Source organism: Schistocerca piceifrons, chromosome 10 (genome assembly GCF_021461385.2).
Source record: "Schistocerca piceifrons isolate TAMUIC-IGC-003096 chromosome 10, iqSchPice1.1, whole genome shotgun sequence".
Taxonomy (NCBI): Eukaryota; Metazoa; Arthropoda; class Insecta; order Orthoptera; family Acrididae; genus Schistocerca; species Schistocerca piceifrons.
The window spans coordinates 87,437,484-87,463,854 of NC_060147.1; the positions used below are offsets into that span (position 1 = coordinate 87,437,484).

At 43.4% G+C, this 26,371-nt stretch overlaps 1 protein-coding gene across 1 annotated transcript; it reads left to right on the forward strand.

Moving 5' to 3' along the window:
• Nucleotides 1-3,040: 3,040 nt before the first annotated feature.
• On the forward strand, nt 3,041-21,931 carry LOC124718714. The gene is made up of 2 exons (XM_047244334.1): nt 3,041-3,505; nt 21,548-21,931. Exons 1-2 carry the CDS (start codon nt 3,041-3,043, stop codon nt 21,929-21,931), a joined length of 849 nt encoding a protein of 282 aa, XP_047100290.1.
• Nucleotides 21,932-26,371: the final 4,440 nt, after the last annotated feature.

Below are 26,371 nucleotides of genomic sequence, written 5' to 3' on the forward strand. Positions count from 1 at the left end.
ATAAACGCCCTCCAAGAACAGGACTTCCAGAAAACGTTTGACCAGTGGCAGAAGCGATGAGACCGGTGTGTACGTACGAATGGGAACTACTTCGAGAGTGATGGTGACCATTAGTCCAAAGGAAAGTCCCGAAAATTTTGGATAGCACCTCGGACATGGCCGGGAGATTGGTGTGCTGACCACATGCGCATCCATATTCGCATCCAGTGAGGCCTGTGTGCTGAGGATGACACGGCGGCCGGTCGGTACCGTTGGGCCTTCGAAGGCCTGTTCGGACGGAGTTTTTTTTAGTTTTTAGTTATTCAATTAGCCTGTAATAATTCATTTAACACTGACAGCTGGATAGGGCTATGTATCTTTGAAAGGCAGATCACTGGACGAATAATGGTGTGCAACACCTCTGCATTTATGTTCCGCAAACCAGGTGACGGTATGTGGCGGAGGGTTCTTCTGGCACCAATATCGGGTCCTCCCTTCCCATTTCCATTCGCGAATGATGTGACGGAATAAGGTTGTCATCGCCAGAAATAGAAAAGCCGGCCTCTGCGTCATATTTAGCCCGTCATTTTCCACTATAAGCTAGACTACCAATTTTGAACAGAAACAAAAGCAGTGGAGTATTTTCAATCGTTTATTATTAGTCAATTACTGTAAGTTTTTTGAGAGATTAACCATAAACGAGCTTAAACTAAAAGGGGAATCAAACAGTCTTATAAACTGGCAATTATGTTAGTAACTATGTGCTATGTGATTTACCTCCAACAATAATAAGCAAGTATCTATTTTTCTCGAACAGAAAACGGAAATGTTCAGTAACTTTACTGATCTCAAGTAGATTTATAAAGGAATAACGACACTATTAAGTATTAATATTTCTTCTTTGAACCCACGATATCAAGAATTTGATTTGGCATCTTAATTTTAATTTACAGAACATCGTCATCTTTGTGATTGTGCTGGTTTACATTTTACTGCATTCCTTTGTCCACTGTTCGTTTCTGAAGAACTACACACTTTCGCTGTGGGAATCGTTGTTGTTGTGGTCTTCAGTCCATAGACATGCTACTCTACCCTGTGCAAACCTCTTCATCTCTGAATAACTACTGCAACCTACATCTTTCTGAATCTGCTTAGTGTATTCATCTCTTGGTCTCCCTCGACGATTTTTACCGTCCACGCTGCCCTCCAATACTAAATTGGTGATCACTTGATGCCTCAGAATGTGACCAAACAACGGTCCCTTCTTCTACTCAAGTTGGGCCACAAATTATTCTCCTTCCCGATTTTATTCAGTACCTCCTCATTAGTTATGTGATCTACCCATCTAGTATTCAGCATTCTTCTGTAGCACCACATTTCGAAAGCTTCTATTCTCTTCTTGTCTAAACTAGTTATCGCCCATGTTTCACTTCCATACATGGCTTCACTCCATACAAATACTTTCAGAAACCATTTACTGACACTTAAATCTATACTCGATGTTAACAAATTTCTCTTCTTCAGAAACGCTTTCTTAGCCATTAGCATTCCACATTTTATGTCCTCTCTACTTCGACCATCATCAGTTATTTTGCTCCCCAAATAGCAAAACTCATTTAGTGTTTTTAGTGTCTCATTTCTTATCTAATATCCCAGCACCACCTGATTTAATTCGACTACATTCTATTATCCTCATTTTACTTGTCTTAATGTTGGTCTTATATTCTCCTCTTAAGACACTGTCTGGTCCGTTCAGCTGCTCTTCCTGGTCCTATGTTGTCTCTGATAGAATTACATTGTCGTCGGCAAACCTCAACGTTTTTATTTCTTCTCCATGGATTTTAATTCCTACCTCAAATTTTGTTTCCTTTATTACTTGTTCAATATACAGATTGAATAACATCAGGTATAGACTACAATCCTGTCTCACTCCCTTCTCAACCACAGCTTCCCTTTCATGCCCCTCAAACCTTGTAACTGTCTATCGCAATTGCGGTTTATCGTATCGTGACATTGCTGCTCACATTGGTCGAGATCCACTGACGGTTAGCAGATTAAAGAATCAGTGGGTTCAGGAGGGTAATACGGAACGCCGTGCTGGATCCCAATGGCCTCTTATCACTAGCAGTCCAGATGACAGGCATTTTATCTGTTGTAATGGATCGTGCAGCCACGTCTTGATCCCTGAGTCAACAGACAGGGACGTTTGCAAGACAACAACCATCTGCACGAGCAGTTCGACGACGTTTGCAGCAGCACGGGCTATAAGCTCAGAGACCACGGTTGCGGTTACCCTTGATGCTGCTTCACAGACAGGAGTGCCTGCGATGGCGTACTCAACAATGAACCTGGGTGCATGAATGGCAAAATGTCATTTATTCGGATGAATCCAGGTTCTGTTTACAGCATCACGATGGTCACATCTGTTTGGCGACATCATGGTGAATGAATATTGGAAGCGTGTATTGGTCATCGCCATACTGCGCGTATCACCCGGCGTGATGGTATGGGGTGCCATTGGTTACACGTCTTGGTCACCTCTTGTTCGCATTGACGGCCCTTTGAACAGTGGACGATATATATTTCAGACGTGTTACGACCTGTGGCTCTACCCTTCATTCGATCCCTGCGAAACCTTACATTTCAGCAGGATAATGCACGACCGCATGTTGCAGGTCCTGTGCGGGCCTTGCTGGATACAGAAAATGTTCGATTGCTGCCCTGGCCAGCACATTCTCCAGATCTCTCGCCAATTGAAAATGTCTGGTCAATGGTGGCCGAGCAACTGGCTCGTCACAGTATGCCAGTCTGTACTCTTGATGAACTGTGGTTTCGCGTTGAGGCTGCATGGGCAACTGTACCTGCACACGCCATCCAAGCTCTGTTTGACTCAATGCCCAGGTGTATCAAGGCCGTTATTACGGCCAGAGGTGGTTGTTCTGGGGATTTCTCAGGATCTATGCATCCAAATTGCATGAAAATGTAATCACGTCAGTTCTAGTATATTTGTCCAATGAATACCCGTCTATCATTTGTGTTTCTTCTTGGTGTAGCAATTTTAATGGCCAGTAGTGTATGTGCTGTAAGACCAAATTGCACGGTCGTTGCTAGCTCGTCTTTGGTTTCGTCGCAGGAGCCGTCAGGTCGAGCACCGCGGTCGGGGGAGGAACACAATGGCGGGACCCGCGCGCTGGCTGGCCACGTGCGCTACCTGACTCTGGGCGGGCTTTGGCCGCGCGCGCGCGGAACCCCCTACCTGGTGTACGCGGCGCTGGTGCAGCTGTGCGGCGCCGCCTACGTGGCAGTCTGCCTGCTCAGCGTGTACTCTGCGCGCGGCGACGTGGCGGGCATCTCGCACACGCTGATGCACACCCTCGAGATCAGCTCCGGGGTGCTGAAGGCAGGGCTCTTCTTCCGCAAGCGGCGGGCCTTCTACCGGCTGGTGCGGGACCTCGAGCTAATGGAGTCCCGGGACTGGGGTTGCCCCGAGCTGGAGGCCGCTCGGCGATGGGCGCGCTGGATGACGGTATGTGCGAGGACCACGTGCAATTTAGTAGCAGTCACTACGGTTTGCTACTTTTGTTGCACTACGAGGCGTGTTTTTTAACCCTTTCGTGGGCAAAATTATTGAGCGGTTTTTTTTAATGAAAGAAGAGCAGATAGTAGTTAACAGATAGGTATATTTATCATACAGAATATCAAATTTGCTCCAACATTGAAAGTGACGTCACACAACAAGGTGGTAAGTATTCTTCCCACTGCGCTTCCTTGGAGTTAAATGACAAAAACAACTGTGTGTGTGTGGTTGGAGGTTTTCGGGCGCTAAACAGCATGGTCATCAGCACCCAAACGCATAGAAACAGGAACACATGTGGTGAAGGGACGAAGATGGACAGTGAACAAGGAGAACGGCTAAAAGACATAGACCTGACGCAGTTCCAAATCCTCACATAGGGAGGCAGGCGGGTAAAACCCTGGAGTTGGGGTGCCACACACTCCACACCAAGGGACTCAAGCAAATGCTTGGCTCGAATCCCAAATGGTCTCCTTGCCCTGGGACGACTGGAAAATAGACGTTCCATAGGCGGTAATTATTTGATAAGTTTACTTCTCTTGTTACAATGATTGTTCACAATTACTCGCCATGAAATTTTCTGAAACATGGGTCTATGCAAACTGGTATTTGACAATATGTACAAACACAGCGAGTGCTCTTTTTCGCAGCATTGGTACTGCAATGACGGCACGTCCAGTAGGTTTCTCCTAAGATGGGTTGATGCTCCCCTACAGCCACATGACGAAAATCTTCAGGTACTTTACCCCTTTTTGCCAGAAAGACGGGTTTCTCTCCACGCCTTTTTTGGGATGAGAAGCCAGCGATCAATTGTCTGGCTAGATGAATCCTGTATGTGAGCTGATCGTGCTGCCCACATTCTCTTTTACTTATTTTCCACAGGATAAAACTGTTCACTGCAGCAACGTCTACCAGGAAATAAAAATATTCTGTGCCACCATTTTACAGAACGTCTGTCAATAGCATACCTTTCTCGTAATTGGTCAAACTTATCGACACCACCCATTATTTTGTTGTATTCTGCCACAACTTCAGGACAAGAAATCTCTGTACTAGTACCATCCTTGTTTATCCTTTTCACTGTTGCTGTTTCTCATGGGTCATGAATTGAGGACAGGAAAGTGACTGGACGGTTATCCATCCATTTTACTGCAGAAATGGCTCCTTTTGTTTCAAACTGGAATATTCTCCTCGTTCCAATTTTACGTTTTCCTTCATAAATTTGGGTAAATCACAAAATGTCACGCAAACAGCACTGAAAGGCTCCTCTACAGACCAACACTCAGCTATACAAAATCTCTGCGCGTAGGTACAGCAAAAACGGCGCGAAGACGTGCTAAGATATCTCAATAATTTTATTTTGACATCTTCAACTTTTGTAGTCCTGTCTTCCTCAGTTGCGTGTAATATCACGGTATATTGATAATTTTTACTTATGGACCGTCTGACAGCAACTGAATAAAACAATTTTAGTGCCATACGCATTTCGCCTTTATTTTCTGCAAGGCATCATCAGTAGCCTGGAATATGTACATATGTTTGCTATTTAATTTACATTTTTGTCACTACGCCTATAGGTTATAAACAGTTCTGGTGGTTTGTACTTCCTATTAAGTAGTAATGTTTTGAACTGTACTTAAAGGTTGCATGGACAATTTCTTACATATTACACTGCTGTTGCATTTTTGGTGTTGTTTTTCTTCTTAATTTACGGTTAATTTGCGGTTTTCCCCCACACTCCACAGCCCTATGAACTGAACGCTTGTTTCAATGCAATTTTTTGATTTCTGTTGCCAACTGTCAAATGTTTTTGCGAAAGATCGAATGTTATTGCCAATTTTTCGAGTGTAATTATTGAAGTATCTGTGATATGTTCTTGTGTGTGCGCGCGCGCGCGAGTGTGTGTGTGTGTGTGTGTGTGTGTGTGTGTGTGTGTGTGTGTGTGTGTGTGTGTGTGTGTGTGTGTGTGTGTCAAGAAGGTGAAAGGGTAAGAGTTTTTGTTTTATCATGTCATTGTCCACGCAACCTGTAAGTGCTGTTCAAAACATTACTACTTAATAGGAAGTACGAACCACCAGAACTGTTTATAACCTATAGGCACAGTGACAAAAATGTAAATTAAATAGAAAACGTATGTACATATTCCAGGCCACTGATGATGCCTTGCAGAAAATAAAGGCGAAACGCGTATCGCACTGAAATTGTGATTTATTCAGTTGCTGTCAGACGATCCATAAGTAAAAATTATCAATATGCCGTAATTTTATTTTGACATGAAGGCCTGTACCTTAATCTACGCACTGACGCCATTACAGTCTGATTCTTCCTTGTTTACGTTATGTACTGAGTGTTTAAGATGCCTCCGATAATCGTGAGTCCCGCCGACTGTGAAGTACGGGCTGTTGTAAGATTTCTTAATGCTGAAGGCCTAAAAGCGATCGATATTCATCGTGAGATCTGTGCAGTTTACGGAGAAAACATTATGAGTGATGGAATGGTAAGAAAGTGGGTGAGAGCATTTAAAGATGGCCGCACAAACGTGCATGATGAAGAACTGAGTGGGCGTCCTTCGGTCGTTAATGAAAGTTTGGTGCAGGAAGTGGACAATAAGGTGAGATAAAACAGATGCTTTACGGTTTCCTCCTTGCGGGATGACTTTCCTAATGTTTCTCATAGTGTTTTGTATGGCATTGTGACCGAGCACTTGAATTAACGAAAATTGTGCGCACGTTTGTTTCCCGAAAATGTTGAGGGATGTGCATAAAACCAAACGTTTAGACAGTGCATTGACTTTCCATGAGCGGTACCACAACGACGGTTATGATTAGACCCGCACACCATTCAGTCTTAGTCCATTGTGTATCTTCAGTCGTTGTTGGTTCCCTTCTTGCAGGAGCTTTTTCTGGCAAAGTCGGAGAATTGATGTTTTACCGGATTCCCGATATTTACGGTATACTCGTGAAATGGTCGTACGGGAAAATCCCCAGTTCATCGCTAACTCTGAGATGCTGTGTCCCTTAGCTCATGTGCCGACTGTAACACCACGTTGAAAGTCACTTAAATCTTGATAACCTGCAATTGTAGAAGCAGTAATGGGTCTGCTGCTGATAATTTTTCCGGCTTGTATGGCCATGGAACTCTTCAAACCCTGACGTTTCGACCAAAGGCTACGTTGGACATCTTCAGAGATACTCCTGGTTGTGCTGAGTCTTGCCCACTGACGAGTTGCACGCCGAAGAACCGCCTATATACTGTGGAAAGTGGGCGTGGTGTGGATTTCACGTGATAGCAGAGATAAACCTTGTCAAAGATAAAAATTTTATCGATTATAGTACGTCAAAGATAAAAACTTCTCATCGATTCTGTAGCACCACAGTCCATGTATCACTGAGTTGCATGGATTGTTATTTTCTGTTAAAATTATGGACTGCGGTGCTACAGAATCGATTAGAAGTTTTTATCTTTGATGTACTATAATCGATAGTTAAAAAATTTTATCTTTGAGAAGGTTTATCTCTGCTACCACGTGAAATCTAGACCACGCCCACTTTCCACAGTATTTAGGCCACTCTTCGACGTCAGACTAGTCAGTCAGCAAGACTCAGCACAACCAGGAGTACCTCCGAAGATGTCCAATGTAGCCTTGGACGAAACGTCAGGGATTGAGGAGTTCCATGGACCACGGCCATACAACCCGGAAAAATTCTCAGCAGCTGAAACATCCAGTAATGGATCCAACAATTCTGTCAGGCACTTGTTGTCTTGCATAGGCGTTGCCGACCGCAGCGTCGTATTCTGCCTGTCTATATTGGAATACGCATGCCTATACCAGTTTCTTTGACACTTTAATGTATATTTTAACGGAACATAAACTGCATTTTATAAGTAATAAAAATTAGTTGATCGTGTAACTTCTGGCCAGTTATGTAAGCAAAGCAATTACGTACTTTTGGTAGAAGTATAGTTCACAAGAACAAACATAAAAAATATGTAGAATTCTTGTTACTTTGTACTTAAAAGAACGTTCTTACGTCTCTATATAAAAGGAAGTGTCCTGACTGACTCAAAGACTCATCATCGCTCAGCCCAAGCCTCCAAGAATAGAAACTTGAAATTTGGAGAGGATGCGAATCTTATACTGCAGGAGTCATTTGTAACGGATTTTTCGACTGTTAAGGGGTCGAAATAGGGGATGAAAGGGATTTTTAAAGTATGTCGCTGTTAAGGGAGCTTTGAAGCTAGAACTACAAAAGCCAGTATTTTGTTTCTCAGTCTGAAAATAAAAAATGCGCTTTTCAGCATTTTTGGAAATTCAACCACGAAGAGGGGGGGGGGGGGAGATAAAACAGTGGGTGGAAGGTTTTTGAAAACAAATTATTACTAAGGAATCGCTAAAGGGTTTTTAAGGCTACATCTATGGCAATTGGTATTTGACTTCTCTGTCAGAAATAATAATAATAATAATAAATACGTGCAGGCCATACAGTCTTTGAGAATGAAACACCGAGTACTAAGCTAGTTATTGATAATTGCAAAACTTGTTTACGAATAACAAATTCAAATGGCTCTGTGAACTATGGGACTTAACTTATGAGGTCATCAGTCCCCTAGAATTTAAAACTACTTAAACCTAAGGACATCACACACATCCATGCCCGAGGCAGGATTCGAACCTGCGACCGTAGCGGTCGAGTGGTTCCCGACTGTAGCGCCTAGAACCGCTCGGCCACCCCAGCCGGCTACGAATAACAGAAATATTTTTATATAATTTCGACAATGTGTTGAAGCGATGTTTGGTACATGTTTGTTTTGCGTTTCTTTATTTTAGCTTTTGGTTGAGAAAATTGCGTTTTCTACCACTATATGATAAATCCGTATTGTTTTCTTTATTTTTATTACACTGTCCCTCTGCTTCACGATACAAATCAACAATTTACGTATAAAATCTGAATTAAACATTCTCAGTTTCAGTTTTGCTATAGATACTGTTTATTATTCGGTAGCAGACAAGAGGACAATTATGTAGAACAAAGTTGTTCCGTAGGTTACCTGGCCTAGACGGTTCACCGCTTGCAGTTTTGAATCTTGTAAGACACTGATCACATGTGTAAAGAAAACGATCGTTATGAGAGTAGTGGAGCAAGGGGGGCCACCACCGAAGGAGGACACCACCCCAAAGTAGGTCACCCCAAGTACCGTTATCCAAGATGGCGGCCGTGACCCAAGTATGTGACGTCAGCTGATGACGCGAGTTCCGTTATCCAAAAATGTCGGTAAGATAGGGCAGTTGGACTACCTCCACTAACCTAAGTCACCTCATCCTACGAATTGGCGGGGAAGTTTGAATTTTCGATGTAAGATAGATCAATTGGACTACCTCTACCAGTGTAAGAAAATGCTGCCAAAGAAAGGGCAGTTGCGCTACCTCCACTAACATAACCCACTTCTTCCTACGAACTGTACATAAGTCTCTATTAAACAATTAGAATCAGTACCATCATCAAGTGTGATTGTCATCCTTTTCGAAAATGTTCCCCAATTTTGCTCTAAGAGCTTACGTCGTTGTGGTCTGCAGTCCAGAGGATGCAGCTCTCCATGCTTCTCTATCCTGAGCAAGCTTCATCTCCCAGTACCTACTGCAACATGTATCCTTCTGAATCTGGTTAGTGTATTCATCTCAGTCTCCCTCTCCGATTTTTACCCTCCTCGCTGCCTTCCAATACTAAATTGGTGATCCCATGATGCCTCAAAATATACCCCAGCAACCGATCCCTTCTTCTAGTCAAGTTGTGCCACAAATTTCTCTTTTCTCCAGTTCTATTCAGTACCTCCTCATTAGTTATGTGACTACCCATCTAATCTTCAGCATTCTTTTGTAGCACCACGTCTCGAAAGCTTCTATTCTCTTCTTCACTAAACTATTTATCGTCCACGTTTCACTTCCATACATGGCTGCACTTCATATAAATACTTTCAGAAACGACTTCCTGACAGTTAAATCTATACTCGATGTTAACAAATTTCTCTTCTTCAGAAACGCTTTCCTTGCCATTGCCAGTCTACATTTTATATCCTCTCTACTTCGACTGTCATCAGTTATTTTGCTCCCCAAATAGCAAAACTCCTTTACTACTTTAAGTAGTAATCTAATTCCCTCAGCATCACCCGACTTAATTCGACTACATTCCATTACCCTCGTTTTGCTTTTGCTGATGTTCATCTTATACCCTCCTTTCAAGACACTGTCCATTCCGTTCAACTGCTCTTCCAAGTCCTTTCTGTCTGACAGAATTACAATGTCATCGGCGAACCTCAACGTATTTATTTCTTCTCCATGGATTTTAATTCCTACTCCGAATTTTTCTTTTGTTTCCTTTACTGCTTGCTCAATATACAGATTGAATAACATCGGGGATAGGCTACAACCCTGTCTCCATTCCCTTCCCAACCACCGCTTCCCTTTCATGCCCCTTGACTCTTCTAACTGCCACCTGTTTTCTGTACAAATTGTAAATAGCCTTTCGCTCCCTGTATTGTACCACTGCCACCTTCAAAATTTGAAAGAGTATTCCAATCAACATTGTCAAAAGCTTTCTCTAAGTCTACAAATGCTAGAAACGTAGAGTTGCCGTTCCTTAATATTTCTTCTAAGATAAGTCGCAAGGTCAGTATTGCCTCACGTGTTCCAACATTTCTATGGAATCCATGAGCTTACATTCAATTCGAATGTAATTTCTTTAAATTTCTTTAAATTTATTTATTATTATTATTATATGCCTATAGCATTAGTTTCCTGTTACCACCGCAATAGGCTGAGATATCGATAGCTATATTGCATGCACTGGACGTAAGTCCTTATTTAAACAACTGGACGCATTACAACCATCAACTCTGCTCACGAAATTTTGCTCTAACAGTTGATGGGAGTTAGTATCGTGTTTCCATTCAATTCGAATATAATTTCTATAAATTTGTTAAATTTCTTTAAATTTAAATTTAAATTTCTATAAATTTAAATTTAAATTTCTATAAATTTAAATTTAAATTTCTATAAATTTAAATTTATATTTCTATAAATTTAAATTTATATTTCTATAAATTTAAATTTATATTTCTATAAATTTAAATTTATATTTCTATAAATTTAAATTTATATTTCTATAAATTTAAATTTATATTTCTATTTATATAAATTTCTTTATATTTATATAAATTTCTTTATATTTATATAAATTTCTTTATATTTATATAAATTTCTTTATATTTGTATAAATTTTTTATCTACCTATAGCATTAGTGTTGTGTTACCGCCACAAGAGGCTTAGATTTCCGTTTCCCAGTGTTTTAATAGCCGTATTATTACATGCACTCATTCAGCTCTGGACATAAGTCTTTATTTAAACAATTAGACCCACTACCGCCATCAAATGTGTTTGCCATCGTCTCGGAAAATGTGCATGACTTTTGCTGAGGGCGGTTAGTATGGTGTCGCCCTCGCTGGAGGCTGCTCATTCGTATAGGCAAGAAAAGGGGGTTCGCTGCACTTCCAAATACCTAGTTTCAACTACTTTTCAAGGTCATCCAACCACATTTCCTAAATTCATCGAATTACGGATCTCACCTAGTTTATTACGCTGATACAAAACACTCACCATGCCAGCGGTCTGGAGGGGAGGAAAATTGGTGTGAAAAAAGAAATCAGCCTGTACTGGGCTGCTGGAGAGAGGAGAAAGTGTACTATATTTATTTTTTTGAACAATTTATTTAGCTACGCATTTCATCTAATTTATTTATTACGCTGATGCTGACGCAAAACACTCACCCTAACGTGCTTAGAGTCACTATATACAGTTTACAGGCCTCGAAAGTACTCCTAAATAATGCATGACGCTGATGTGCAGAGACGCAAACAACTCGTAAATTACGATGTTGCGCAGTTGCTAGCACACTGGACTCGCATTCGGGAGGACGACGGTTCAACCCCGCGTTTGGCCTCATCCTAATTTACGTTTCCCGTGATTGCCCTAAATCGCTCCAGTCAAATGCCAGGATGGTTCCTTTGAAAGGGCATGGCCAACTTCCTTTCCCATCCTTCCCTAATCCGATGAGACCGATGACCTCAAACAACCCAACTCCCAAATTACCGAAATAAACCAGTACATACCATACACATCACTGAAATAATGCATGCAAACTCGCTCACAACGCTTAATCACCCGATAATAATTCAATGCACAAACACTCACTTCAAGTAAAAAATCCAACTTATCAACAACTCTAACCCTTATTCGACTGGATGGAAAGACTAAGTGCAGCCCCCTCCCTCCCCCCCCCTCCCCCCCGTAACGCACGGAAACACTCCAGATGCGGCAGACTGACCCAAATATCCATCCTAATTACATAATTAATCACAAAGATCGTTCCTAATTAGGACAACTGTAGGCATAGCGCTGCACAAGGACAGCTTAAAATCACAAAAAATAACTATCCCACAAAACTGGTCTTATCCTGCTTTTTAAAAAAAATTGCCCAATACCACTCCAAACTCACGCAAATATCGCAATTAATCATAAATATCGGACCTAATTACACAACTATATGCTCAAGCACGGTTTAAAATCGCAAAACTGACAACTCCTGTTATCCTACTGGGAAAAAAATTATACCACTCCATACTTACGCAAAATATCGATCCTAATCACAATGATCGGTCCTAATTACGAAGTATATGCATAGCACTGCACATGAACGGCTTAAAATCGCAAAACTGACAACTAGTGTTATCCTGCTGGAGAAAAAATTATACCACTCGAAACCAGCGACAGAAGCACTCAGACTTTACGCTACACCTACAAGCTACGGGGAGGGGGGGGGGGGGGGGGGGGGAACGTTCAACTGACCACATACCGGTGTTGGACAGATAGGAGTTAAGTACAATATATTACTGCAGGCATATACAATCTTTCGCAGTTTGACGTCCGAGTTCACTACACATGTCTACTAAAAAATCATCCTAACCCAAGCCGATACACACGATCACAAGTGATGCAAAAAAAATAATAAAAAAAATCATCACACTACTCGGGGGGAAATCCTCATCGTGAAAGACTGCCTTCTCATCCATCTACAATCACAGACTATGAAATCGAGCTACTCTGCCGCCACTCTCCCTGCCCATTCTGACGCCAAGGCGAAAGTCCCGCCGGCTGAATGGGGCGCCCCATCCGAAATGCCCCGATAGCAGTTACAGATATGAGAGGTCAGGCCCCCAACAGCTCTCTTTCTTAGACTTTGTTTCACGTCATGTAGGACGCTCTGGCAGAGCTCTCGTATGGGTCTCGTCCGCTCCATTATTTATTTGACATCAGCTAGACTCCTATAATAAAGCAAAACACTCCCTACCATAATAAATGTCCTCTTTCCACGAAAACAGACGAAGTCCAGTTTTATGAGCAAAATCGGTACAGTTTTTACGTTCGACTGAGACAATTGTCACGTCTGTGAAGACAATTGTGTGGAAACCGATATTTCCACTCTCGAATACAGATCTCGGTTATGTAGCAGATTCCAAATCAACCCCTATAATCTACAGACGAATGGAAAAACTGGTAGAAGCCGACCTCGCGGAAGATCAGTTTGGATTCCGTAGAAATGTTGGAACACGTGAGGCAGTACTGACCCTACGACTTATCTTAGAAGAAAGATTAAGGAAACGCAAACCTACGTTTCTAGCGCTTGTAGACGTAGAGAAAGCTTTTGACAATGTTGACTGGAATACTCTCTTTCAATTCTGAAGGTGGCAGGGGTAAAATACAAGGAGCGAAAGGCTATTTACAATTTGTACAGAAACCAGATAAATTGAGTCGAGGAACATGAAAGGGATGCAGTGGTTGGGAAGGGAGTGAGACAGGGTTGTAGCCTATCCCCGATGTTATTCAATCTCTATATTGATCAAGCTCTAAAGGGAACAAAAGAAAAATTCGAAGGGGGAATTAAAATCCATGGAGAAGAAATAATGACGTTGTAATTCTGTCAGAGACAGCAAAGGACCTGGAAGAGCAGCTGAGCGGAATGGACAGTGTCTTGAAAGGAGGGTATAAGATGAACATCAACAAAAGCAAAACGAGGATAATGGAATGTAGTCGAATTAAATCGGGTGATGCTGCGAGAATTAGATTAGGAAATGAGACGCTTAAAGTAGTAAATGTGTTTTGCTATTTGGGGAGCAAAATAACTGATGATGGTCGAAGTAGAGAGGATATAAAATATAGACCGGCAATGGCAAGGAAAGCGTTTCTGAAGAAGAGAAATTTGTTAACATCAAGTATAGATTTAAGTGTCAGGAAGTCGTTTCTGAAAGTATTTGTATGGAGTGTAGCCATGTATGGAAGTGGAACGTGGACTATAAATAATTTAGTCAAAAAGAGAATAGAAGCTTTCGAAATGTGGTGCTACAGAAGAATGCTGAATATTAGATGGGCAGATCACATAACTAATGAAGAGGTACTGAAGAGAATTGGGGAGAAGATAAATTTGTTGCACAACTTGACTAGAAGAAGGGATCGGTTGGTTGGGCATATTCCGAGGCATGGGGGGATCACCAGTTTAGTTCTGGAGGGCAGCGTGAAGGGTAAAAGTCGTAGGAGGAGACCAAGAGATGAATACACTAAACAGATTCAGAAGGATGTAGGTTGCAGTAGTTACTGGGAGATGAAGAAGCTTGCACAGGATAGAGTAGCATCGAGAGCTGCATCAAACCAGTCTCTGGACTGAAGACAACAACAACCTACAAAATCGAATAACGTCTTTCTCATATATAGAGAACCGGCAAATGTGTCTTCAACCTCGAAAATACGCTCTACTAACAGCTATAGGTCCTGAAATGGAAATATCTTTGCCATTCTTATGACTTGACATATGCCTCCGTTTGTCATCACAGTATTGCATATCAAATCCATACTTTCCTTATGACTGGCCATAGTCATTTCCTTTGCACATGTCAGAACGCAAACACATACTTCTTAAGCCGCAGACACAAGGCGAACCCATCACACATCCCCTACTACTAAGTACAATACATTGTCAATAACTGATTGCCTATGATACAAAATAATAATATTGACCGAAAATCAACCATGGGTAGACGTGTCTAATAAGTTTTCTTGCGAGTGGTGCCACTGTGTCCTATAAAGAGAGGCTTATTCGTCTTAGAAACAGCGAGATGTTAAAAAACACAACCAGCACAAGCAGTCTTGATTCTAGAGGTTCATACAAGTACCCACGTTAAAAGCTATACCCGCATTACCTCTGAATGAGGTTTTTTTTCCCAGACAAGTACCGTAACATTGAATACAGACAGTGATTGCTCGAGTATACTCGGATTTGGAATCAAGTCCTCCCATTCAAACACATACCTGCATAGGATCCTATGCAGAAGTCCTTTGTTGATTACGGCCACTAGTGAATCATATTTCTAGCACTCTCATATCTCGAAACGAGTCATCTGTCTCGAACCTATCTGCTACAGTAAAATTCGAACCTCGTTTTACGTAGCCCCCATGCATCTTGCAACTGCTGCCATTTCTCCATCTTTACGCATGTGATCGTTCCAATTTAACTCGGAACTGAGTAGGACTCGGGGGAAAATATATCTACCACCTTCTGCAAACCACATAGAAACAGGGTAAGCTGCGTTGCCTTGACCATTCGATGGAGATGGGAACTGCCATAAGGGCAGGGATTTTTTACTACTGCACTGTGGTTCGTCCCCAAACTACATACAAGTGCTACAGATCTGCGTCCATTCATATCTATCTTCGTTATTCTGTAACATCCAACAGAGAAAAAAAATATGAACTATAAAAGCGCGACTAACTTCATCTGATATAGAACTCTATGATTTTTACCACATCTTTCTCCTAACATACATCGGAAACAAATACTGCATGCGTGCAGACGTCGAGCACATGTGACGATCCTATTAAATATACAGCTTTTGATCAACTGCACACTCAAGTTTAAACTTTCATCACCTGTACCGTAGGTGGAGGATCGTATCCCGAGGACTATTGTAAGTCGCAAGAGACGCGCCCTGTGACCCCGTCCTGTTGTTTGAAACATTTTTTTCTGCTCTAACACGCTTTGTACACCACCAAACATTTTATTTTTTCCGTCACAACTTCGAGGTCTGGGTCAGGTTCTAAACTGACATTAACACGTTCTGATCCAAGGCATCTTGCAGAAAACGACCTCGCACACTGGCGCGATTGTAGTCAGCTGATGACGCGATTGACGTCGTTCAAGATGGCTGCCGTGAAGTCAGCTGAAGACGCGAGTGCCGCTACTCAAGATGGCGGGATAGTGCCCGCCCCCCTGCCAAGGCCCCCTGGCGGGAAGTTTGAATTTTGGAGGGAAGATAGGTCAATTGGGCTACCTCTAGACATGTTTTTACTGCTCCTACCATGACACACCACATACACTGTTTGATTTTAAATAAAGTCAGTTACAACATAAGGAAATGGGAAGAGTTTTGCAGCGTTGGCGTCGGTTTCCAAACTACAGTCCGAATGTGATTCACGAGATCTACATTTAAACTCATCTGTCACAGTGACGAAATAGCTAGTGGCTCTGCGTTCTGTTTCGATTGATTCCTCATATTGCAGTCATGTACGCGATCAGTGTTTCGGTGCTAGCCATCCACAAAACTCTTTCTCCAACTCAAACAAGCGTTGTCAGTCAATCATTATGTGGTAACCAACAGTGTGCCAGTGGATGGAAAGGACACAGCAGATGTACTGAAATAATAAACACAACAGTTGATTGTGTGAACAATTTCAGCAATTTTACAGTAATTTCAACACAGACCAATGATGTGACAGCATGTTTCCCAGTTTCAGTACCATAGCTAAACCACCCCTTCTCCACTTTGCTTGATGACTGTGCAGTACGTCCATTTATTGCTAATTCTCGAACACATACATAATTAAAGTATATCAGACGGCGCTCTTCGTATTTCTGACACCTTGAGCATAGTGCTTAATTTACGATCTATCTCCATGCTGATAGGAGATACAGAGCATTCTCACAGTCTTAGAGTAAAATTACAGACTGGAAGATCCCCTCACACTGTAATTGACTAACCCGCCCTGCAGCACAGTTACCTATTTAATCTGCAACCGACCAGAAATAGAGCACTACATTTCACGTCTCATGAATTGATGGAGCTTGCCGAGTCCTCGCCCATCCAAGTGCTCAAGATTTCTCGAGATGCGCCCATTTCTCGAGATGCACCCATGAGGAGCAGTAGGAAATGCAGAAGTCGTCAGCATACAGAGGAGGCGAGACTGATGGCCCGACAGCTGCAGCTAGACCGTTAATGGCCATTAAAAATAGGGACACAATACAGAGCCCCATTCACTTGGATGTGGAGGGAACTACCGGACACAGAAAGTACGGAGCGATAGAAAATTTTGGATAAAAATCGGGAGTGGGGTCCAGAGACACCACTTATAATGTGGCAAGGATATGATGGCGCCACATCATGTCGTAAGCTTTTCGTAAATCAAAAAAAGACGGCAACCAGGTGTTGGCGCCTGGAAAAGGATTGTTCAGATGGCAGACTCGAGGGAAAATAGATTATCAGTGGTGGAGCGACCCTGGCGGAAACCGCCCTGGCATGAAGCCAGTAGGCCACGTGACTCCAGGACCCAACACAACCACCAACTTACCATACGTTCTAACAGATTACAAAGAACGTTGGTGACGCTGATGGGCCGATAGCTACCCACATCAATCGGGTTTTTACCAGGTTTGAGCACTGGAATGAGGATGTTCTCCCACCACTGCGTTGGAAATACGCCACCACACCAGATCCGGTTGAGGATGATGAGATGTCGCTCGTAGTCAGACGAGATATGTTTGATCATCTGATTGTGGATCTGATCTGGCCCAGGAGCTGTGTCAGGGCAATGTGCAAAGACGCCCCCGTTCAGGGGCTCTCTCCACAGGCACCACCCCGCCACAGCATAGGCCACCTGGCATGATGGCCGTTGCCGGAGATCCTGATGCCCCAGGAAGACAGACATCTACTCCTTGACATACGTGGGGAGTTTAAGCTCAGGCATCAGCAGTGCGATCCCTGTGCTGTCAGGGGGCTACCACCAAATGGGTATGTGACGGTCCCACCACAATGGACTGGCTACCGAGCTGCATATTGGGTGCAGAAAATCCAATACCGTCATGGGGGCGAAAGTGGACAGGAGACAATGGGAGATGACATACCCCGGAAAGTGTCCTTGCCCAAATACTTGAATTGCAGGTGGAGATGCAAAGCTATGACAAGAAGTTGAGGAGACCGAGTTTAAGGGAACTATGGTTAACTCATACACCACATAAGGCGTCCTTCCCCATATGGCCCACACTTCCATAGAATTTGGGAAGTGCCAGATCAAACCATAAAATGGGACCTGGACTAATAGGGCCAAAAACTGTGAGACTCCTTTTAGTCACCTCTTACGACAGGCACGGATGCCTTGGGCCTATTCTAATCCCTGAAACCGCATGGGGACTCTGAAAGGGTATATCACATTTCAATTGAAGAATTAGGAATGAAAAAATTATCTGCAGGATGGGTGCCACAACTCTTGAGGCGCACCTGCACACATGTGCCATCGTCGTGGCAAAATTACACGAATTAAAGTATAGATTGTTGCCACACCCACCTTATTCACCTGATATGGCTCCGTCAGACTTCCATCTCTTCCCGAAACTGAAAATTTTTCTTGGTGGACGAAGTTTCACTTCAAACGAAGAACTGAAACCGGGGTTGACAACTATTTTGCAGGCCTGGAGGAAACTCGTTTTCGAGATGGGATCAAGGCACTGGAACATCGTTGGATGAAGTGCATTAATTTACAAGGAGACTACATTGAAAAATAAAAAAGTTTTAGTGATGTAAGTACTTTTATTCTATACTGTTCCAAGAACTTTTCAAACAACCCTCGTAGAATCATATGAAAACCAATGGTGATTGTAATGACATAATGGTAAAATTGACAGCAAAAACCAATGACAGTAAAAATCACTGGTGGCAGTAATGATCATACTGACAGTGAACAGTACTGACAGAGTACATATGTGACACGTACAGGTATTTTCTGAAGTCTAAATATCTTGTGTGAATTCGTGTAGCTTAGGTGTAACATTCTATGTGAAGTTTATGTACACTGAAATCATAATTAATAAGTAGCAGAAATTATGTGCAATCTTAAGTAATCTGCTCAGCTATTCAACGAAAACAGCATCAAGCACATCTACGCTAATGTGCAATGTGAGGTATGAACACGCTTACTTCTTGACATGCTGCACAGCAAGAGTTAGTTTGACTTTTGATGTTGGCTTACTAGATACTATTTATCTATAAGATATGTGATCAATATATGTATCACCAAAATTATTCTAAACATTGTTTATATAAAGATTGTTCCATCATGTTAACGTTAATCCTCTGTACCACAGATCTGATCTGAAGATGCTGTTAAAGCGAAACACATAATCAGGAGCAATAATGAAAAGCATATAGCAACGAAGACAAGAGTGTATTGTTGAATCTAAAGAATAGTAGACTGAATGTACAATTTAAGTTCTAAGTGATTATGATAGTATGAACTTTACTACATGGAGCTGCCTCCTCGGGCACCAACAGCGTCTCTACTTCAACTGGACATTGCGTCAAACAGTTGGTATGAGATATACGGGTTTGCCAATACACACACACTCTTTCTGTGCTAGAGCTCATCAGTTGTTATTGCTGCTGAGTCATAGCATGTGTGTCTCTTGGCAACCCACTACCAGATGTTTTCACTTGACAGTATAGGAAAACTGAACCGTATCATCTTCATCTTTGCCTAGGTGTGGTGTGTCGTCTTGCGGAGCCTTGGCTTTGCTCTGCCGCGATTGGTCCGTTTGCTTTTAAATTTCGGAGGGCGCTGCGTTCTGTGAAGAGACCTGCTGACGACGACAGTATAAAGTGCTGCTGCCGGAGTGAGACGGGGAGTTCAGTTTCCGGTTGTGTGGCAGCGCAATGTTGCGGGAAAGGTGGTATGACTTCCTGTGAACGCACGTGATTGCTACGAGCGTGTGTACTCGGGACGGCGGCAGTCGTTCTGGACGGGCTGTGTGATAAGGAAGCTCGGCGTGGCAACTGTTGACTATGGCGGAACTGTGGCGATTGACGTAACTCGAGTTGGTGCTGGTTGCAACCTGTCGCCGAATGCTTGTCTGCCTTCTGGACTAACGGTGAGAATTTCTTGACTTCATGTGTCTCACTCAATTTCTGCCCGTGTCGTCGGGTGTGTTTTGCTCTAAGATAGTGTGCCATGGTGTTTCGCAATTTTAGTAGGATCAGGCGTGCCCGAAATCCCGATTCAATGATCTGCTGTTATATTGGTAAGTGTAACTATCACTAGAAAAGAGTGTTAGCTCTCTGTGCCTTAATAACTGAACCTAAAATATTATCTGTGGTTGAAATTTTATTCTGACCCAAGTACAATAACGATCTTGTATTTTACAATTTGTTGAGTGGTATTATTATTTAGTACTGGCTGTCACATTTACTAAGTCGAAGATTTACGAAGTCCAGTGGGCGTCATTAAGAGTTCCTGCCTAGATAGGCGTTATATTTTGAACCATGTGTTTCAATGTTTAGTACTTTTTATTTCATGTGTTATAGAGAGTTGCTGTCATGCCCTGTGTGGACGATTCGCCACGTTGGTGAAGTTTCTAGTTGTTCTGCTGGTCTGCGCCATATTGCTAAAGCAGGCGGTCCTAGCACAGCTGATTGTAAATTTTTCCTAGTGGTGAGGAGCACGGGCTGGTTTTAAGTGCTAACTCACTAACTTCAACTATTCTCAAATATTTATTACTACTGATATTCAGGCCATTCAAGCCGAATGGTGACATCACTACCCCATTTTGGTTATTAATTTTATCTTGTTAGCTTGTTTCATTAATAAAAAACCTTTGGTACATGAATTTGTCTTTTGCTCTTTACTGCTCCTTTGGCGAAGTAAATGAACTGTTGGTTTTGCATTCTTGTAGCATTTTCAAAACAGCATTTGTGGTTATATTTGATTGGCCCTTCTGGCCGAATGATTAAAGTCATTCCTTTCAGTAACTTATTGTGTTGGTCAATAATTAATCAAAACTGTTGGGTCCATCAGACCGTGATTATCTCCTTATGTTGAATCTTAAGGTTGTCATTCTGACATTACAGTTGTGAATGTTCAGCAGCTCTTTAGGCTTGGAGCTTAAAATTTTTTATTGCGGGTTGTGATATATATTTGTACCAGTGAACAAGTGTTTTTTAATGTTCAATAAAATTAAATTGTTTTAAACTTTAATCTCATTTTGGTCTACACTTTCACTCCCTGCAGCCTTTGAGCTCTGCTTACCTTACGTTTTGGTTAAGTTTTCCCATACCACAGCCAACCAGTTGCAGAATTAGAGGTCTATTAACATTTTACAATGGGTCAGACAAATATAAATTTCTGAAACTAGCTGGCTGTTATTTTCCAATCCAACTGCACCAACCTGCCCCTCCAACCGCACCAACCCGCCCCTCCAACCGCAACAACCTGCCCCTCCAACCGCACCAACCTGCCCCTCCAAGCGCACCAACCTGCCCCTCCAACCGCACCAACCTGCCCCTCCAACCGCACCAACCTGCCCCTCCAACCGCACCAACCTGCCCCTCCAACCGCACCAACCTGCCCCTCCAACCGCACCAACCTGCCCCTCCAACCGCACCAACCTGCCCCTCCAACCGCACCAACCTGCCCCTCCAACCGCACCAACCTGCCCCTCCAACCGCACCAGCTACCAGCAGAGTCAGACATTTAAATTATCGGAATGGCTACTCCATAATTTGTGAAGGGCCCACTTGCAGCAGTACTCTGCTACTCTGTTAGACCACAGACGGCTGCCTCCACCCGGCAGGTGTCACTGAGCGCCTACATCTACGCTCTGATCCTGCTGTGGCTTCCGTCGCCGCTGCTGGCGGGCGGTGACGAGTGGCTGCTGCCGCTGGTGCAGCTCCACGGCGTGGACTGGTCACGGCGGCCCGCCGCCTACGCCGCGCTCTACGCACTGCAGTGCGCCGTGCCACTCACGCAGGTGCCCGTCGTCATCGGCCTGGACTGCTTCTTCGTGGCGGCCATGCTGCACGTGGGGGCACTACTGCAGCTGCTGGGGCAGCGCGTCTCCAGTCTGCGAGTCTCGAGTGACAGTTACTCTGAAGACTCTGCTAGCGACGAGGAACGGGACATTCTCTACGCAGAACTCTGCAGCTGCATCCAGAGTCATCAGAAAATAACAAAGTAAGCTTGTGCTAACTAACACCTGCAAACTAGGTTTGTGGCACAGGGTACTTTCCACTATAACATACGCTGCTGGCCTTTAAAACTGCAACACCATGAAGACTGCATGCAACATATTACACACCTGCACGAATTTACTACATGCATGGATAGGCAAACGGTTTCGATTAGCTGAAGGGGTTAAGGGGCTATACAGCGAGATCATCAGTTTCTCCGCCATGGGTTAGTCCATCTGTAGCTAATGACACCAGCCAGAAAGCTGATGAAACAAACAAGCAAGCAAACACACACACAAAATATATATATATATATATATATATATATATATATATATATATATATATATATAGTGTGTGTGTGTGTGTGTGTGTGTGTGTGTGTGTGTTTGCTTGCTTGCTTGTTTGTTTCATCAGCTTTCTGGCTGTGTGTGTTTTTCATCAGATATCGGGCTGGTGTCATTAGTTACAGATGGACAATGGAGGAGAAACTGATGATCTCGCTGTATAGCCCCTTAACCCCTTCAGCTATGTAGTGTCACACACTGCTAGTGCCGGCCAGAGTGGCCGAGCGGTTCTAGGCGCTGCAGTCTGGAACCGCGCGACCGCTATGGCCACAGGTTCGAATCCTGCCTCGGGCATGGATGTGTGTAATGTCCTTAGATTAGTTAGGTTTAAGTAGTTGTAAGTTCTTGGGGACTGATGACCTCAGCAGTTAAGTCCCATAGTGCTCAGAGCCATTTGAACACTGCTACTAATGGCCGTGATCTTTAACGTGATTTTCAAAGTTATTTCAAGATTAAAGAGCTTTTTTTAAAATGGGAACCCTAATATTTGATTCAAGATTTGAAAAGAGCGGCCAGTTTTAAGAATAACGCAATACATTGTTTAAGGTCGTGGCGAGTTCAGTGAAGGTCAAATAAGCAAATCTGTTTTTGCTTCTAGTAGGGACAAATTCGGAATAGAGGAGGGTTACAGCAAAATGCAATGCTAGATACAAACTGGAAGAGGCATCCTGAAGAATGAGAGGCGAAGGGACTCATTCAGCAACTTGTAAATCAGTGATCTACGTTTTGTTAATGTCTGTTCTGTCTTGTAAATGCTGCAGTAACATCTAGATACTGTTATGTATTTATTTTGCCAATAAACACGTTAATTAAAACTGAAAGTTCAAGTCTCTATTTGCTCTTTTCAAATCCGACGTCACAAATAGTTGTTTCTCTGTAACAAAATTCAACCTCCGAATGACTTTCGATAATTATCTTTAACACCATGTTATTAGTAATTATATTATCACCTTATGCCCCTTCCAATCTGCGTCTATCTTTGTATTTTAATGTAAACGTCCTCACCTCCCACTTAATACCTACTAGAACTAACAACATATTCGCTTATTCGACCTTGATTGGACTTACTATGAGCTTGAATAATGTATCATTTTATACATAAAATCTACCGCTCTTTTTAAATCTCGACTCAAATATTAGGCTCCCATTTAATAAAATCACTTTAACCACCAAATCACCTTGAAAATCATGTTCATAGTCACTGCTACTAGTAGCAATGCGTTACCGTCTGTGTCACCTACAAGTTTTTTTTTAATCATTTAGCTCTATGTCATCTTCATCCCGATTCATTCCCCATTATGGATGAGAATGCTCCACCCTGTACATACGCGGTGAACATTCGTAAAACCGAAAAACTGCAGGAACTGATTCATAACTGGAAATGGAGGGAAAAATGTCCTCTGAACATGTGTCCAGAAATGGACAGTGTGCATTCAATGACAACAAATCGTTGCAGAACATAATAGAGAGCTGCATCACATCCACATTACGACAGGTTCAAAGTGGCTTTCATCAGCTGATAGGGATAGCAGTGGTTCTCGTGCAGGATACACGTAATCGTACTTTGGCTTACACCATGTCGGCAGGCCAATTTGCCTGGAGCTTGTACTAGGGTTCATCTCAATATCCGGTAGAACCCAGCCATGCAGATTTGGTGTACGCACGTTCCATTGACTCCCTGCACGTTAATCTGTCTGAAAGGACCCATGAACACACAAACGCCCAAAAAGAGCTTGATGTGTTGTGCTATGTGGTTTGTGTCTATGAGGGTTCTTGTTTTGTTATAGATGTGCTTCCTCTCCACCGCTTCCATCTGCTTGGCCATACACAAACACCATCTTCACTTATTCTCGACATGAATACCAGGCCATTCTGCTGCTCAAAGCAAGGCGCTCAAAGCAAGGCGCTCAAAGCAAGGCGCTCAAAGCAAGGCGCTCAATGCAAGGCGCTCAATGCAAGGCGCTCAATGCAAGGCGCTCAATGCAAGGCGCTCAATGCAAGGCGCTCAATGCAAGGCGCTCAATGCAAGGCGCTCAATGCAAGACGCTCAATGCAAGACGCTCAATGCAAGACGCTCAATGCAAGACGCTCAATGCAAGACGCTCAATGCAAGACGCTCAATGCAAGACGCTCAAAGCAAGACGCTCAAAGCAAGACGCTCAAAGCAAGACGCTCAAAGCAAGACGCTCAAAGCAAGACGCTCAAAGCAAGACGCTCAAAGCAAGACGCTCAAAGCAAGACGCTCAAAGCAAGACGCTCAAAGCAAGACGCTCAAAGCAAGACGCTCAAAGCAAGACGCTCAAAGCAAGACGCTCAAAGCAAGACGCTCAAAGCAAGACGCTCAAAGCAAGACGCTCAAAGCATGATGCGTCAGTGAGTCAGTATACAACACACAAGGAACACACTGCACATGGTCAGAGGAATTGTCATTCGTCAGCGCCATCTATTGTGGCAACGATGCATTTCCGAACATACCATTGGGCATTCAGTAGTTACTGTTATGAATGACGTACTGACGAGACTTATTACCCATTAAATGATACACTGTGTGATCAAAAGTATCTGGACACCTGGCTGAAAATAACTTAAGAGTTAGTGGCGCCCTCCATCGGTAATGCTAGAATTCAGTATGGTGTTGGGCCACCCATAGACTTTATGACAGCTTCCACTCTCGCAAGCATACGTTCAATCAGGAGCTGGAAGATTTCTTGAGGAATGGCAGCCCATTCTTCACAGAGTGCTGCACTGAAGAGAGGTATCTGTGTCGGTCGGTGAGGCCTCGCACGAAGTCGGCGTTCCAAAACATCCCAAAGGTGTTCTATAGGATTCAGGTCAGGACTCTGTGCAGGCCAATCCGTTACAGGGATGTTTTTGTCGTGTGCCACAGGTCGTGCATTATGAACAGGTGCTCGATTGTGTTGAAAGATGTAATCGCCTTGCCCGAATTGCTCTTCAAAAGTGGGAAGCAACAAGGTGCTTAAAACATCAATGTAGGCCTGTGCTGTGATAGTGCCACGCAAAACAACAAGGGGTGCAAGCCCCCTCCATGATAAATACGACCACACCATAACACCACCGCCTCCGAATTGTACTGTTGGCTCTAAACACGCAGGCAAATGACGTCCACCGGGCATTCACCATTCTCACACTCTGCCATCGGATCGCCACATTGTGTACCGTGGTTCGTCACTCCACACAACGTTTCTCCGCTGCTCAGTCGTCCAATGTTTACGCTCCTTACACCAAGCGAGGCACTGTTTAGCATTTACCGGCGTGATGTGTGGCTTATGAGCAGTTCAAAAATGGCTCTGAGCACTATGGGACTCAACTGCTGAGGTCCCCTAGAACTTATGAATTACTTAAACCTAACTAAGGACATCACTCACATCCAGGCCCGAGGCAGGATTCGAACCTGCGACCGAAGCGGTCGCGCGGTTCCATACTGTAGCGCCTAGAACCGCTCGGCCACTCCGGCCGGATGCTTATGAGCAGTCACTCGACCACGAAATTCAAGTTTTCTCACCTCCCGCCTAACTGTCGTAGTACTTGCAGTGGATCCTGATGCAGTGTGGCATTATTTTCTGATGGTCTGGATCGATGCCTGCCAATTATACATTACGACCCTCTTCAACTGTCAGCGGTCTCTGTCAGTCAACAGACGAGGTCGGCCTGTACGATTTTGTGCTGGACGTGTCCCTTCACGTCTCCACTTCACTATCGCATCGGAAACAGAGGACCTAGGGATGTTCAAAAGTGTGGAAATCTCGTGCACAGACATATGACAAGTGACACCCAATCACCTGATCATGTTCGAAGTCCGTGAGTTCCGCAAAGCGCCCCATTCTGCTTCCTGACGATGTCTAATGACTACTGAGGCCGCTAATATGGAGTACCTGGCAGTAGGTGGCAGCACAATGCACCTAGTATGAAAAAGCTTGTTTTTGGGGGGTGTCTGGATACTTTTGATCACATAGTGTAAGTTGATTTACAGTGTAATATGGTTTGCTACCACTTGCCTGTATCTTGTTCTGCACTATGTGTGTTGTTAGAGAGATGAACGAACTCAGCCTGTGTCTGTTGTGCGGTGTGCCGCAGGTTCCT